Below are 14,015 nucleotides of genomic sequence, written 5' to 3'. Positions count from 1 at the left end.
GCAGGATGGTGTAAAAGCAGCTAAGAGGAGCCTCCAGATGGAAATCCAGACAGCTGTCCATAAGATCTACCAGCAACTGTCTGTCACACTGGAGAGGGCTCTGCAGGCAAACAAGCACCACATAGGTAATGGAGACCTCTATTCTACAAACCCAGCAGGGGAGCCCTTAAGATGTATCGGACCCAGTCTGTTCCGGGTTACGAGTTGGAGAAGGGGACTGTTATGCTTTGGTCGTTATTCTCGCGTCCAGGAGAGAAGCTTTAAAAGGAGACTAATTGAGTCTCTGAGAAGGTTCCAATGGGTACTTTAATTAATAGAAAGCGCGGTAATGTTACAAACAGGATATTGTTCAGTGAGGAGAGAAAGTCTGCAGCTTCCTCTCGCAGGTGCTGGCCGTGCAGAAGAGAGCTTACAAGCATTCGTCCTTCCCGCTTGCTGGCTGTTTGCGCCTCCTCTCTGGGAGCTGTAGTGACGTAGGGGACTTCCCCCCCCGTTCGTCTGTGTCCGATATCGTGTTAAACAGAGGATTTCGACATTTTACATTCATTGCTTACTTCCACATGCCTTTTCTCCTCCTTATCTCTGTCATAACTGTATATGTAATACACGTTAACGGCGTCAACAGCCACTTTAATGATACTAATGGGCGGTAGTCCCGGATGTCGTCATGATGGATTTTCAGAATAAAAGCTTGGTATTGAGAACTTCTGTTTTTTTCCAGAATAAAATAGCATTTAAACTGACGGTATGTTTAAGGTACATTATGCCATAAAACATTGATTTTAATTTCTAACAGGACCCGTTTATTTCTATGAAAGTTTCTCAGTAGTACATGAAGTCAAAATGGCCCGACTTTTAAGAAGCACTTATTTTGTGAATGGGAGGGAAAATAACTCTGGATTTGGCTTTTAGTGCATTTAACACATTTTAGGAACTAATGATTAAAACAAGAGCTATTCAAGTTTTCATCCTGGCAAGTTGACTATCGGTAAAAAAGTTGGCTGGTTAATAGACGTCTCTTTCCAACTGTAAGTCACCGTTTGGCCACGAGGAACATTTGCTTTAACACCTGCCTCTCTTTCTAGGTACTTGGTTTTGTCTCATCTCTTTGTCTTGTCCTTTCTCCATACTAGAAGCCCAGCAGCGCCTCCTGCTGGTGACGGTGTTCGCCCTGAGTGTTCGCTACCAGCCTGTGGACGTCTCCCTGGCCATCTCCAGCGGGCTGCTCAACGTGCTGTCGCAGCTCTGCGGGACAGAGACCATGCTGGGGCAGCCGCTCCAGCTGCTGCAGAAACCCGGAGTGTCCCAGCTCAGCACCGCCCTGAAGGTGGCCTCCACACGCCTGCTGCAGATCCTGGCCATCAGCACTGGGTAAGAGATGGGCGGCACGCTACAAGGAAACACTTAGATGTTCACTATCCATCTAGAGAGATGTTGGCTTTGCTTTTGTTTCGTAACATGTCTTTTTTCAGTTTAGTGGACTACTTGAGAGAAAACATCCAAGAATATTTTTGCTTTATTTGACTTACTTTGTCGAATGGTGTTTTAACATTTCCTTTAAATTCACCAAAAGTTTGAATTTGTCTTTGCCTGCTTTGAATTCAAAACATACCTATTCAGATAACCTTTAATACAAAACCAGAATGTCATAATGTAAGTAATATAGTATTGTTAATAATATTGTATTGATGTGTTGGTTGTTTATTATTATAAAAATGATGACAGTTCTTTTTGGGTTTATGGAGTGACTCAATGGCCTGGCCCCGCCCTACCTCTCTGAGCTGTTACACAGCTACACGCCAACTCGCACTCTCAGGTCAGCTGATCAGTTGCTCCTAAGGGTGCCAAAAACAAAGTGTAAGCGCAGAGGGGACCGTGCTTTCTCTGCTGCCGCCCCTAAACTGTGGAACGACCTGCCCTTGCTCATCAGACAGGCTCCCACACTGACTGCTTTTAAATCCCATCTTAAAACCCACCTCTTCTCCTTGGCATTCCAAAACAAGTAGAGTGTTGCTTTTATTTGCTTTCAGTGGTCTATTGTTTTGATTATATGGCTGTTATTTATTTTTTAATTATTACGTTTATTCTGGTTTGTTTTGTGTTTGTATCTTGTATTTATATTATGTTGTGTGAGCTTATCTCTCTGTACAGCACTTTGGTCTGAAGGTTTTTAAAGTGCTATATAAATAAAGTTGGATTGGATTTAACGTTTAAAAGATACATGTTTACCATATTCACCCGCAGTGTCTTCTCGTGGGAGATGTAATACTGGAGGAATGTTAGCCTTAAGGAAGTGTTACATTGTGTCTTTTCTTTGTTTTGCAGGACATATGCAGACAAGTTGAGTCCTAAGGTGGTTCAGTCGCTGCTGGACCTGCTGTGCAGTCAGCTGAAGAACCTGCTGTCTCAGGCAGGAGTCAGTCTCCTCTCTCCTGGGGAAGAGCAAGAAGACAGCAAACAGGAGGACAGTGCTGACTCTGAGAAGAAAGACTTCAGAGGTGATCCTGGAGTTCGCCCTTTATCTTTTTGTCACTTTCAGTCACCTGATGAGTGAGCTCTGCTGGCCTTCATGTGTCTGATAGGAAATACAACATACTGTATTGGTGTATTTCACTTTGGTTTTTCAATAGCTATGATCCAAGACATTATTTCCCTAAATGATAAGATTGAACCTTGAACAATGAAGGTTTTTATTCCACGAAATGTAATAATTGTGTCGTCTTGTTTCTTCAGCATTGCTCCGTAAGCAGCACACTGCTGAGCTCCACCTCGGGGACTTCCTGGTTTTCCTCAGGAGGGTGGTGTCTTCGAAGGCCATCCAGTCCAAGATGGCCTCCCCTAAATGGACTGAAGTGCTGCTCAACATAGCTGCACAGAAATGCTGCTCAGGTACCACCACCTTATGTACCGTATATCATTTAACTGCGATAACTGTGCAGTACTTAACCTGATGAAAAACAAAGCCGAGACATGAACTCTGGGTTGGTTATTGCTAGGGGTCCCTCTGGTTGGGAACTTAAGAACTCGGCTCCTTGCTCTTCATGTATTGGAGGCTGTCCTGCCTGCCTGTGAGGCCAATATGGAAGACGACCAAGTCACACAGGTATGTTATTATCACTATACGTATCCCTGCCGATATCCCGCTTATTATCACTTAGAAATAAGTCTAATCATTTGATAACATTTCGATTTTTACAATATGTTCTTGACATAACTTAAAAAGACAGCAGCACGTTTTCTGCGTGAAAGTCTGTTCACATTTCTTTTCAATGAACCAGCCTGTTGCACTGAGAGCACACCGTGCTGCCTTCAGTGTTTACATTCCGTCCGTCTCTCTGCTGATTTCTTTGTCCTCCAACTCACTGACTTTTCTGGTTGAAGAGAACTCGTGTTTTTTTGCCAAAGCTGACGTTAAATGTACCGTACTTCTTTCTGCTGATTGATATGACGAGCGTCTTTAGCAAGCTCTGATATGGAAGAGGGCGGACAGCACAATGTCCAAATTGACCAATCAGAATTGAGTATTCTACTAAGCTGTTTAATGAGCCCTTAAAACAGTCAGTGAACTAACAGTTTGTTCTCCTTCAGGTGGTTGAGCGCCTCTTCGCCCTGTTGTCTGACTGCATGTGGGAGGCTCCCATTGCCCAAGCCAAACACTCCATTCAGATTAAAGAAAGAGTTCAGGAACTCAAACTGCAGGTACACACCAACCCATTCTCTTTCCCTAACAACCTTTCTGTATCATCAATTGTTGTTTGAGTGACTCTTTTTTTTTTCTATTCCACAGGGAGAGGCAGAAGAGGAGGATGAGAACCTTCCCATCCAGGAAGTGTCCTTTGACCCAGAGAAGGCTCAGTGTTGTGTGGTGGAAAATGGCCAGGGGCTGACGCACGGCAGTGGGGGGAAAGGCTACGGCCTGGCCTCCACTGGTATCTCCTCTGGATGCTACCAGTGGAAGGTAATGAGAACATTACATATATTTTAAGAGGAACCCTGCGTCCGGTGAACTCAGAGTTTAATCATCAAAATCGATGTCATTCATTTCACATTTGATTTTTTCTTTCTAGTTTTACATCGTCAAGGAGAACCGCGGCAACGAGGGCACATGCGTAGGCGTTTCACGATGGCCCGTGCACGACTTCAACCACCGCACCACGTCTGACATGTGGCTGTACCGGGCATACAGCGGAAACCTTTATCACAATGGAGAACAAACACTGGCACTTAGCAGCTTCACGCAGGGAGACTTCATCACCTGTGTTCTGGACATGGAGGCCAGAACCATCTCCTTCGGCAAGAACGGAGAGGTGAGAGGCGCAAGGCACGACCTCTCGAAGCTCTTCAACAACACAAGTGGCATGTGGGATAAAAACTGACTTTCAAACACTGATTATAAGTGTCTTAAAATAATATGAAAATCTACTTTACTTATATAGAACCTTTCATGCACTTTCACATGAAAACAAAAGATATTTAGAAAAGCTTTCTATGTGTCCGGTGTCTACCTCTAACTGCTAACTTGTGATTCCACAGGAACCAAAGCTAGCGTTTGAGGATGTTGACGCCACAGAGCTCTATCCCTGTGTGATGTTCTACAGCAGCAACCCAGGGGAGAAGGTAAGACGACACAAGTGTCCACCTGACTGAAAAGCCTTCTTGTTCTCCGTCTGTATGTCAAAAGACAAGGTCACTGTGACCTTTTATGGCCAGACCTCAAGAATGAATGTGCTAATTATGAACATTTCCCACAGAAGTCTGTTCTGAATTAGAATGCTGAAGTGGGGACACTTTGGACACATGGATGTCAAATGAAATGTCACCTAAATTGTCTTGCCAGGTTAAGATCTGTGACATGCAGATGAGGGGAACGCCTCGAGACCTGTTGCCTGGCGACCCGGTCTGCAGCCCCATGGCCACCGTCCTGGCCGAGGCCACCACACAGCTGATCCGCATCCTACACCGCACAGACCACTGGACCCACTGCATCAACAAGACCATGACGGAGCGCCTCCACAAGATCAAACTCTGCTTCAGAGAGTCTGCCAGTGCAAGCGGCGGCGGTGGAGGTCAGAGGCTGAAGAAGAGCCGATCGGTGCAGAGCCGCGAGGAGCACGACGCTCAGAGCGAGAGCCAAGAAACCCCCACGAGGACGGAGGAGGAGAGGGGCCGCCACGGGCGACAGCATGGCTTGGGAGAGCTGTCGGAGCACCACCTCAGGACGCTCTGCACGGAGGTGTGGCCGGTCCTGGCGGTGATCGGAGGGGCGGATGCAGGATTGCGCGTCGGTGGGCGATGTGTGCACAAGCAGACCGGGAGGCACGCCACTCTGCTGGGCGTGGTGAAGGAGGGCAGCACCTCGGCCAAGGTGCAGTGGGACGAGGCCGAGATCACCATCAGGTACCGGCACACATGTTTTGCTGTGGCATCTTTTTTTGTTCTCTTTGTCTATACGCTGCTAGTATGCTTAATTATTATTAACTAATTGATACATTTATTTCGATTTTGACAATATTTCATGACAAAAGGCCTCTGAAACGTACCAGGCCAGTAGTTCCCAACCATGTGGAATTGCTTGACTTGTCGTTAAGTTTGTACTTTCTGGATTTTATAGAGTGCAAGAAAACGTTTAAACCTCACAGAATAAAGACACGCTAACTAGTCAACAGCCTCATTTAGCATTTTAATAATATGCTATAACTATTGGAACAATGGCTGAGAAAATGCAAGAACTAGACGAAAAACTGAAAAAAGGAGCAGATTAAAGTACGATGTGAAAAACACAGAACTGTATGCGAAGTTAAAAAAATGAGATGAAACTGATCTGCGATACATGCATCCGAATGGCTCACTTTACACAAACTTCATGCAGTTATTGCATTCACTTTATAGAGTTATGTACATCTTATGAGTTGAGTTGCACTTTTATTGCGATGCACTGACGTGACATGACGTTTTAATAAAATATGTCGTAGCTGCTAGTCGGGGGTCGTTAGTTTACTCGATGATAAAAGAGGTTGGGAACCACTGACCTAGGCAAACATTGATCCGCACTACATGAACGACTACATGGCTAAAATAATGTATCTTAAAACACACTTGGAGCTGAATGTTTCTTCACCTGTACTCACATTCTTCTGACACTGCATTAGCCACCTCATTGCTTTCGAATCACCTTTTCATTTCCCCTCGCCCTTATTTACTCTTGTCATGTTGGTGTTATTGACTCGCCCCTCGCGTCATTCATCCAGAACGCTTGTGCATGGCCCATTAAATCATCGATCAAGGTTTTAGTCTCCAGACATTCCATCTCTTGATTTGTTTTGCATGCCGTGCTCTCTCTCTCGTGCCCTTTCCCTCACTTTGTGTTTCCTTCCCTTGTCTCCTTTCACTCTCCACTCCTTTCTATTAAAGCTTCCCAACTTTCTGGTCACCTAGTGACACTCCGCTGTACAACCTGGAACCCTGCGAGCCGCTGCCCTTCGACGTGGCACGATTCCGCGGCCTCACCGCCTCGCTGCTGTTGGACCTCACCTACCTCACCAGCATCCACGAGGAAACCGCCACCAAGCTCAGCGCGCGACGCCACGACAAGAAGCATCGCAACGCGGCCTCCACCGGGCTCGAGCCCACGGGTAACGAAGAGAAGGCGGAGAACGAGGGGCACAACCGAAAGGAAGAAAGAGATAACCAAGAAGCACCTGGGGCTCCAAACACCTCTGACATGCGTGTGTCCCACAGCCTCGATGAGGTGAAGGCACATGCAGCACCCGGCTCAAAGTCAGAGAGCGAAATCTCCTCTGTTGTGAGTGGAGGCAACGAGACCCTCTTCACTGCAGCTCCTCACACTCCGGTTGAAGGAAGCAGGAAGAAAGGCCATGAGCACGGCTCCCGCAGTCACGAGACTTCGCCCTCCTCCGTCGCCATGCAGTCGGAAATCCATGCTGTGCAGCTTTCCTACCTCTACCTGGGAGCCATGAAGACCCTGAGCGCCCTGCTCAGCTGCAGCAAGTATGCTGAGCTGCTGCTAATACCAAAGGTACAGTTGTATCACTTCGATGTTCTTCAGTTGTTTGAGTAACCTTAAGTCAACATAGTTACAGTAGAACCTTTCAACATTTTCAGAAATATTTTTGATTGGCTTTCCGGCTAAGAGTTAGATGATGAGATTTGTGCTCAAGTATCGGTCTCATCGTCTAATTATCTGCGAGGAAGCGAATGTGTGCATTCTTGCAACATATTTATTCTTTGACAATTCAAACCAATACAAATACACAGAATCTGGCAGGTGTGAGCCAAATGTCTTGCCTGAAACCAATCCAGTCCAAATAGCGGTCAGAGGTATGCTAACTTATCCTCTCTTGTAACATCAAGGTGTTACCAGACGCAGCATCCAGCGGGCACAACGCTGATCTGAATGCCAGCACCAACGGGAGCACAGCTGCCACCTCGCCGGTGTGCCAGGAAGAGGTGGAGATGCGAGCGGCTCTGCAGTTCCTCATGCGCCACATGGTGAAGAGGGCAGTGATGCGCTCCCCCATCAAGCGGGCCCTGGGCCTGGCAGACCTGGAGCGGGCACAGGCCATGATCTACAAGCTTGTTGTGAACGGGCTGTTGGAGGAGCCCAGTGGAGGAAAAGCTAAGCCTGGTGAGAATATATAAACATTTTAGATTGGATAAGACATTTAAAATCTATATATAAGATAGAATAAAATATAATAAACCAACCTATGTGTAAAATTATAGACACAGGATACTATTTACATATACAGTGTGATTACAGTAGGTAATATGTTTTGGGGGGGGTTTATAAAATGGAAAGCAGAGTGGAGTCCTGTTAAGAAAAGAGAAACTAAAGAACCTAGGAAGTGGGAGTTGTCTGTTAGCCTTGGTGGTATAGAGTGGTGCAGGAATGAGTCCTCAAACTGGGAAATTAGTTAGCATGTTACTGCTTGGGGTAAAATCCTAAAGTGTCCGCTGAGCAGCTGATGACGGTGTGATTGTTTATTACTGCTGGGAATTCTTAAAAGATAACAATAACTTTTCAGCTTCGTCTGTCTTTTTACACCCTTTAGGAGTGAGAAGTGAGCCGGAGGGGGAGGGGGACGGGACAGAGGGGGAGCAGTTGGCACAGACTCCAGTCACAACCAGCCCCTCTGCCTCCAGCACCACCTCCTTCATGAGCTCCTCGCTGGAGGACACCACCACTGCCACCACCCCTGTCACAGACACAGAGACTGTCCCTGCATCCGAGTCTCCGGGGGTCATGCCTCTCAGCCTCCTCAGGTCAGAACAGATGGCTGTACATACCGTCAGTTGACGAGCCTCGTTTCTCATGTATGATTCAATCGAGATGATTATTTCAATGCTTCTCTGACAGGCAAATGTTCTCAAGCTACCCGACTACCACTCTGGCTCCAACCCGGCGAGCTCAGACTCCCCCAGCAGTAACCTCTCTGCCGACCTCCCCCTCAGACGAGGTGGGCCGCAGTCAGAGTCTCACCTCCCCCGACTCCCAGCCCTCCAGACAACAGAACAGGACAGGTACCTGTAAGTATGCCTGACTGCCATGAGTGTAAATATCGAGAGAGAATTTTCAGACAACAAACTTCATTAAATTAATCCAGAAAATAATGTGCGTGTGATTTATCAATAATGAAAATAAGTGTTGGTTGCAGCCTATTAGAATAACTTTTTAAAAAAAAATCTCAAATTTAATATTGGTTTTTATAGTGAAATAAAATGTGACGAAAGCCAAAATCATGTGCTACAATGGAGGGGAGTTGTAACTTAAGTTTTATTAAACTTGATTAAAAAAAGAATGATATTAAAGTATTATTAAAACAAAATACGATGGCAAACAGTTTTATAGCTTGTTGACACGGGTTTGAATTCAATGCAAACCCATTGAAGACTGATATCATTCATGACGAGGGATTCCCCTTTGGTTCATCTTTAAATGAACTCTGTCAGATTGCGGTCGTTGATGCAAACATCAGAGAGCTGCTGATTCAAAGTCCAGTATGTAACCCTTTTAACTCTTATGTCCGCTGCTGTCCACCTCCTTTGACCTTTACTTGTAAGACCTGTGACATTGCAAACCGCCGCTCTGATAAATCATGCAAAGTGAAACCACGATGAGTTCAATGGCTTTAAGCTGACAGTCTGAATCAATAGAGCCTGATGCATCACAAAGCAGATATATGCAAATATTTTCAGAGAAAGGAAACTCATTTGTAAGAGTATAAGGGGTTTTTAGTAAATACAATACAACGTATTTCCTCAGTGTAACTTTAATTGTTAGATTTAAACGGCAGCCTTTACTCAAAAAGTGAAATGATGACATTCTTGTTATTTCATTCTCCAGTATAACGAACACATAGAGATTTGTACTAATTGTGGTGGTGTTGTTTACTTCAGCTCTGTCGGACCCCAGCAGTAGGCTGTCCACATCCCCCCCTCCCCCGGCCATCGCTGCGCCCCTGTTGGAGATGGGCTTCTCCCTGCGGCAGATCACCAAAGCTCTGGAAGCCACCGGTCAGTCTGAGTTGCATGCCCCCTTTTTTCAAATTGTACTTTATTGAAACTTTTTTAAATGTATTTTTTATAAAGTCGACTATATATGGTTATTTGAGAACATTATTACAATCACAAATACTGAAATGTCACAATAATATAAAACAGAAAAGCAACACATTTCACATTGAAGGAAACAATTGATTGTGTAAGTTTGCATTCAACAGGCTGAATTGTGTCTTTGTGCAAAAACTACTAATAAAAAAAGGATACATTAAAAGAGATTTAAATACAAACACAACAGAAACTACATTAAATGCACTACAAGGTACTGAAAACATGGAATAAAAGGTTATCACTATTTTCAGTCGACTACAGATTGGTACAGGAACAGCAGGTAATGGATCAAAAAGTGTTTAGTAAGACTCTACATATTGTAGTATGATCATCTTGTGCTGTTCTGTGTGTGTTCCCGTTCACTCAGGTGCCAGTGGAGAAGCAGACGCTCAGAACATCACGGTGCTGGCCATGTGGATGATAGAACATCCCGGCACGGAGGAGGAGCATGAAGAGGGTCACACCAGAGGCAGTGGTGTCGGCGGCGACGGCTCCGACTTGTCCTGCCCAGGCGCAACAGCCTCTTCTGGAGGCAAGTCTCTGGACAGGAGCCCCTACCTGGTCTCTCCTGGAGACATCGCCAGTGCTGATGCCTCAGAAATGGAGGAGGGCTTCAGCGAGAGGTACAAAAGCTTTTCTTCTACGGTTGAATAAAGCGAATAAAGATACATTCAGAACAACAGTTGACATGCTTTAATGTAAACATGTTCTAATAGAAACATCCAAAAAGAATGTACGAGCCTAAAACTCAGCACATATATATCTTGTATATCATTCTCCTTTGAATGAAGATATCTGCATGGCATGAGAAAACAAGAAGGGAGAATAGTATCATTGTCTGGTATCCATTACCTTCAGAATGATGTTTAGGCTTTTGTAAGTCTGGTTCTCCTTTTGGAATCATGGTAGACAATGATGATGTACATTAGTTTAAATCATATACCACGTCATTATAAATATTACAGTTTCTTACCCTATCCTGAATGCCAGAAGATTTAACATTTGTAATGTATAGTCAATATTTTAAAAGCATTTATTTGTGTTCTTTTGTAGTCCTGAGGGTCTGGAGCAGGACAATGCATCGGCCTCCAGTGGCGGTCCGCTCAGAGGCCGCTCTGCTGCCGGCAGGAAACACCGCTTTGACCTGGCAGCACGCACGCTGTTAGCCCGCGCTGGTAAGACATTCCACAAGAGCCTCATTTACCTCTCCTTATAACTTTATCGCCCGCTTCTTCACTCAATCAATCAATCAATCAATGTTTATTTATATAGCCCAATATCACAAATGTTACATTTGTCTCAGTGGTCTTCACAGTGTGTACAGAATATCAGTATGACAATACGACACCCTCTGTCCTTAGACCCTCACATCGTACAAGGAAAAACTTCCAAAGAAAACCCAGTTTAAAGGGAAAAATGGGAGAAACCTCAGGGAGAGCAACAGAGGAGGGATCCCTCTCCCAGGACGGACAGACGTGCAATAGATGCCGTGTGTAAATTGAAAAGATAATACATTTGCAACATAGGTAGTCCAAATGTTTGGAAATGCATGTGTGTATAATAGGAAGATGAATCCACGAGGATATCCATCCAGGACCGATGATCCAGGACCACAGCCACGACTCAAGATCCAGCGCTCGCGATCCAGGACACAGGACCGCAGGATCATCCATGACTCCGGATCCCAGCGTATATAGACACCAAAAAGAAAGACATTTGGGGAAGCTGGGTTAATCGGAACATGAGTGTACACGGGTATAGACAGAGAGAAGGAAGAAGTAAGATGTCCCCCGACAAACTAAGCCTATATCAGCAAAACTAGGGGCTGAATCTAATCAGCCCTAACTATAAGCTTTATCAAAAAGGAAGGTCTTAAGCGCACTCTTAAAAACGGATAGGGTGTCTGCCGCCCGAACACAAACTGGAAGCTGATTCCACAAATGTGGAGCTTGATAAGAAAAGGCTCTGGCTCCCATTGTACTTTTAAAGATTCTAGGAACAACCAACAACCCTGCATTCTTGGAACGCAATGCCCTAGTAGGACAGTAGGGTATAATGAGTTCTTTAAGGTAAGATGGCGCCTGCCCATTAAGGGCTTTGTAGGCGAGAAGAAGAATTTTAAATTCTATCCTGTGTTCTATAGGGAGCCAGTGTAAGGCAGCCAGAACAGGAGTAATGTGGTCCCTTTTCCTAACTCTGGTTAGTACACGAGCCGCAGCATTTTGAATCAGCTGAAGCGACTTGATTGACTTCTTAGTACTGCCTGATAATAAAGAGTTACAATAATCCAGCCTAGAAGTAACAAATGCATGGACTAGTTTCTCTGCATCGTTTTGAGGCAAGATATGCCTGATTTTTGCAATGTTACGTAGATGGAAGTAGGCGGTCCTTGAAATTGATTTTATGTGGGCGTTAAAGGATAAATCCTGATCAAATATAACACCAAGATTCCTTACAGTCTCACTGGAGGCCAAATTAATGCCATCCATAGTTAGTATGTCTTTAGATAATTTGTTTCGTAGATTCTTCGGGCCAAGTACAATAACTTCAGTTTTGGTCGTGTTTAACATCAAAAAGTTTAAGGTCATCCACGTTTTTAAGTCCTTAAGGCAGTCTTGAATTTTATTTAGATGATTAATTTCATCAGGCTTGATTGATAAATATAGTTGAGTATCATTCGCATAACAATGAAAGTTTACAGAATGATTCCTTATAATATTGCCTAACGGAAGCATATATAATGTGAACAAAATAGGTCCGAGCACTGAGCCCTGTGGCACTCCATGGCTAACTTTGGTTTGCGTGGAAGATTCATCGTTAACACGTACAAACTGAGAGCGTTCAGATAGATAGGACCTAAACCAGCCTAAAGCAGTTCCCTGTATGCCAACTAAGTGCTCTAGTCTTTGCAATAGGATATCATGGTCGATAGTATCAAATGCAGCACTGAGATCGAGCAAAACAAGAATAGAGACAAGTCCCTTGTCTGAGGCTATTAGAATATCATTTGTGACTTTAACCAGAGCTGTCTCTGTGCTATGATGTGTTCTAAAGCCAGACTGAAAATCTTCAAATAAATCATTGTTTTTTAAGTAATCACACAACTGTTTTGCGACCGCTTTCTCAAGAATTTTTGAGAGGAACGGAAGATTAGAAATAGGTCTATAGTTGGCTAAAACCTCTGGATCGAGGTTGTGCTTTTTAAGAAGCGGTTTTATCACTGCTACTTTGAATGATTGTGGAACATAGCCTGATAATAAAGACATATTCATAATATTTAATAAAGAAGTGCTAATTAATGGAAAAACTTCCTTCAACAGCTTAGTTGGAATTGGGTTTAACATGCACGTTGATGGTTTAGAAGAGAGAATCATTGAATGTAATTGTTCAAGGTTAATGGCTGAAAAGCATTCTAGTTTACTATCTAGTGTAATATTAGAACTTACGATTCCGGGAGCTGTTGATAACACTATACTGGTCGAAGGCAAGAGGTCATTAATTTTGTTTCTAAGAGTAACAATTTTATCGTTAAAAAAGCACATAAAATCATTACTACTGAGTGCTATGGGAATAGAAGGCTCAATGGAGCTGTGGCTCTCTGTCAGCCTGGCTACAGTGCTGAAAAGAAATCTTGCATTATTCTTATTCTCATCTATTAATGAAGAGTAGTAGGCTGCTCTCGCTTTACGCAGTGCTTTCTTATATTCATTGAGAGTAATATGCCAAATTAAACGAGATTCTTCAAGTTTAGTGGAACGCCATATCCTTTCAAGTTGTCTAGACTTTTGCTTTATTTTGCGGGTTTCGGCATTATGCCATGGAGCTAATCTATGTTGTTTTATTTTCTTCTTTTTCAAAGGAGCAACAGAGTCTAATTTTATTCGCAGCGCATCTATAGCACTATCAACAACATGATCAATTTGGGGTGGTGTACATTTTGTATAAGTTTCCTCCCCTACATGCAGACATGCTATCGAGTTAAGTATTGGTGGAATCTCTTCCTTAAATGTGGCTATAGCACTAACAGATAGGTTTCTGCTGCAAGAGCTTTTGACTAATGCTTTGTAGTCTAGTAACAGTACTTCAAAAGTTACTAAGAAATGGTCGGATAGAGCAGGATTATGCGGTTCGACTAATAGTTGCTCAATTTCAATACCATAAGTCAGAACAAGGTCGAGAGTGTGATTATAACAGTGGGTTGGTTTATTTACACTCTGACAGAAACCAACAGAATCTAATATAGAGTTAAATGCAACAGTAAGGCTATTTTTATCATCGTCAACATGAATATTAAAGTCACCTACGATAATTACTTTGTCTGTTTTAAGAACCAAAGTTGATAAAAACTCAGAGAATTCTGATAAGAATTCTGAATAAGGACCTGG

At 43.8% G+C, this 14,015-nt stretch overlaps 1 protein-coding gene across 7 annotated transcripts in view; it reads left to right on the top strand.

Moving 5' to 3' along the window:
• Nucleotides 1–14,015, top strand: part of herc1 (HECT and RLD domain containing E3 ubiquitin protein ligase family member 1) — a 77,158-nt gene that overhangs the window by 27,182 nt on the left and 35,961 nt on the right. For 6 of the 7 annotated variants that reach the window (XM_034105463.2, XM_034105456.2, XM_034105461.2 and 3 more), the window contains exons 28-44: nucleotides 5–125; nucleotides 1,134–1,371; nucleotides 2,326–2,498; nucleotides 2,734–2,889; nucleotides 2,997–3,103; nucleotides 3,589–3,699; nucleotides 3,788–3,958; nucleotides 4,068–4,307; nucleotides 4,534–4,617; nucleotides 4,838–5,397; nucleotides 6,412–7,036; nucleotides 7,372–7,645; nucleotides 8,073–8,283; nucleotides 8,378–8,547; nucleotides 9,418–9,534; nucleotides 9,998–10,253; nucleotides 10,684–10,805. In XM_034105463.2, coding sequence (XP_033961354.1) covers nucleotides 5–125; nucleotides 1,134–1,371; nucleotides 2,326–2,498; nucleotides 2,734–2,889; nucleotides 2,997–3,103; nucleotides 3,589–3,699; nucleotides 3,788–3,958; nucleotides 4,068–4,307; nucleotides 4,534–4,617; nucleotides 4,838–5,397; nucleotides 6,412–7,036; nucleotides 7,372–7,645; nucleotides 8,073–8,283; nucleotides 8,378–8,547; nucleotides 9,418–9,534; nucleotides 9,998–10,253; nucleotides 10,684–10,805 — 3,736 coding nt within the window. The remainder of the gene's footprint in view (nucleotides 1–4; nucleotides 126–1,133; nucleotides 1,372–2,325; nucleotides 2,499–2,733; nucleotides 2,890–2,996; nucleotides 3,104–3,588; nucleotides 3,700–3,787; nucleotides 3,959–4,067; nucleotides 4,308–4,533; nucleotides 4,618–4,837; nucleotides 5,398–6,411; nucleotides 7,037–7,371; nucleotides 7,646–8,072; nucleotides 8,284–8,377; nucleotides 8,548–9,417; nucleotides 9,535–9,997; nucleotides 10,254–10,683; nucleotides 10,806–14,015) is intronic. The other variant, XM_034105464.2, reaches the window with a different exon arrangement.

The sequence above is a fragment of the Pseudochaenichthys georgianus genome, chromosome 3 (genome assembly GCF_902827115.2).
Source record: "Pseudochaenichthys georgianus chromosome 3, fPseGeo1.2, whole genome shotgun sequence".
Lineage (NCBI taxonomy): Eukaryota > Metazoa > Chordata > Actinopteri > Perciformes > Channichthyidae > Pseudochaenichthys > Pseudochaenichthys georgianus.
This window is presented reverse-complemented; position numbering and strand designations above follow the sequence as displayed.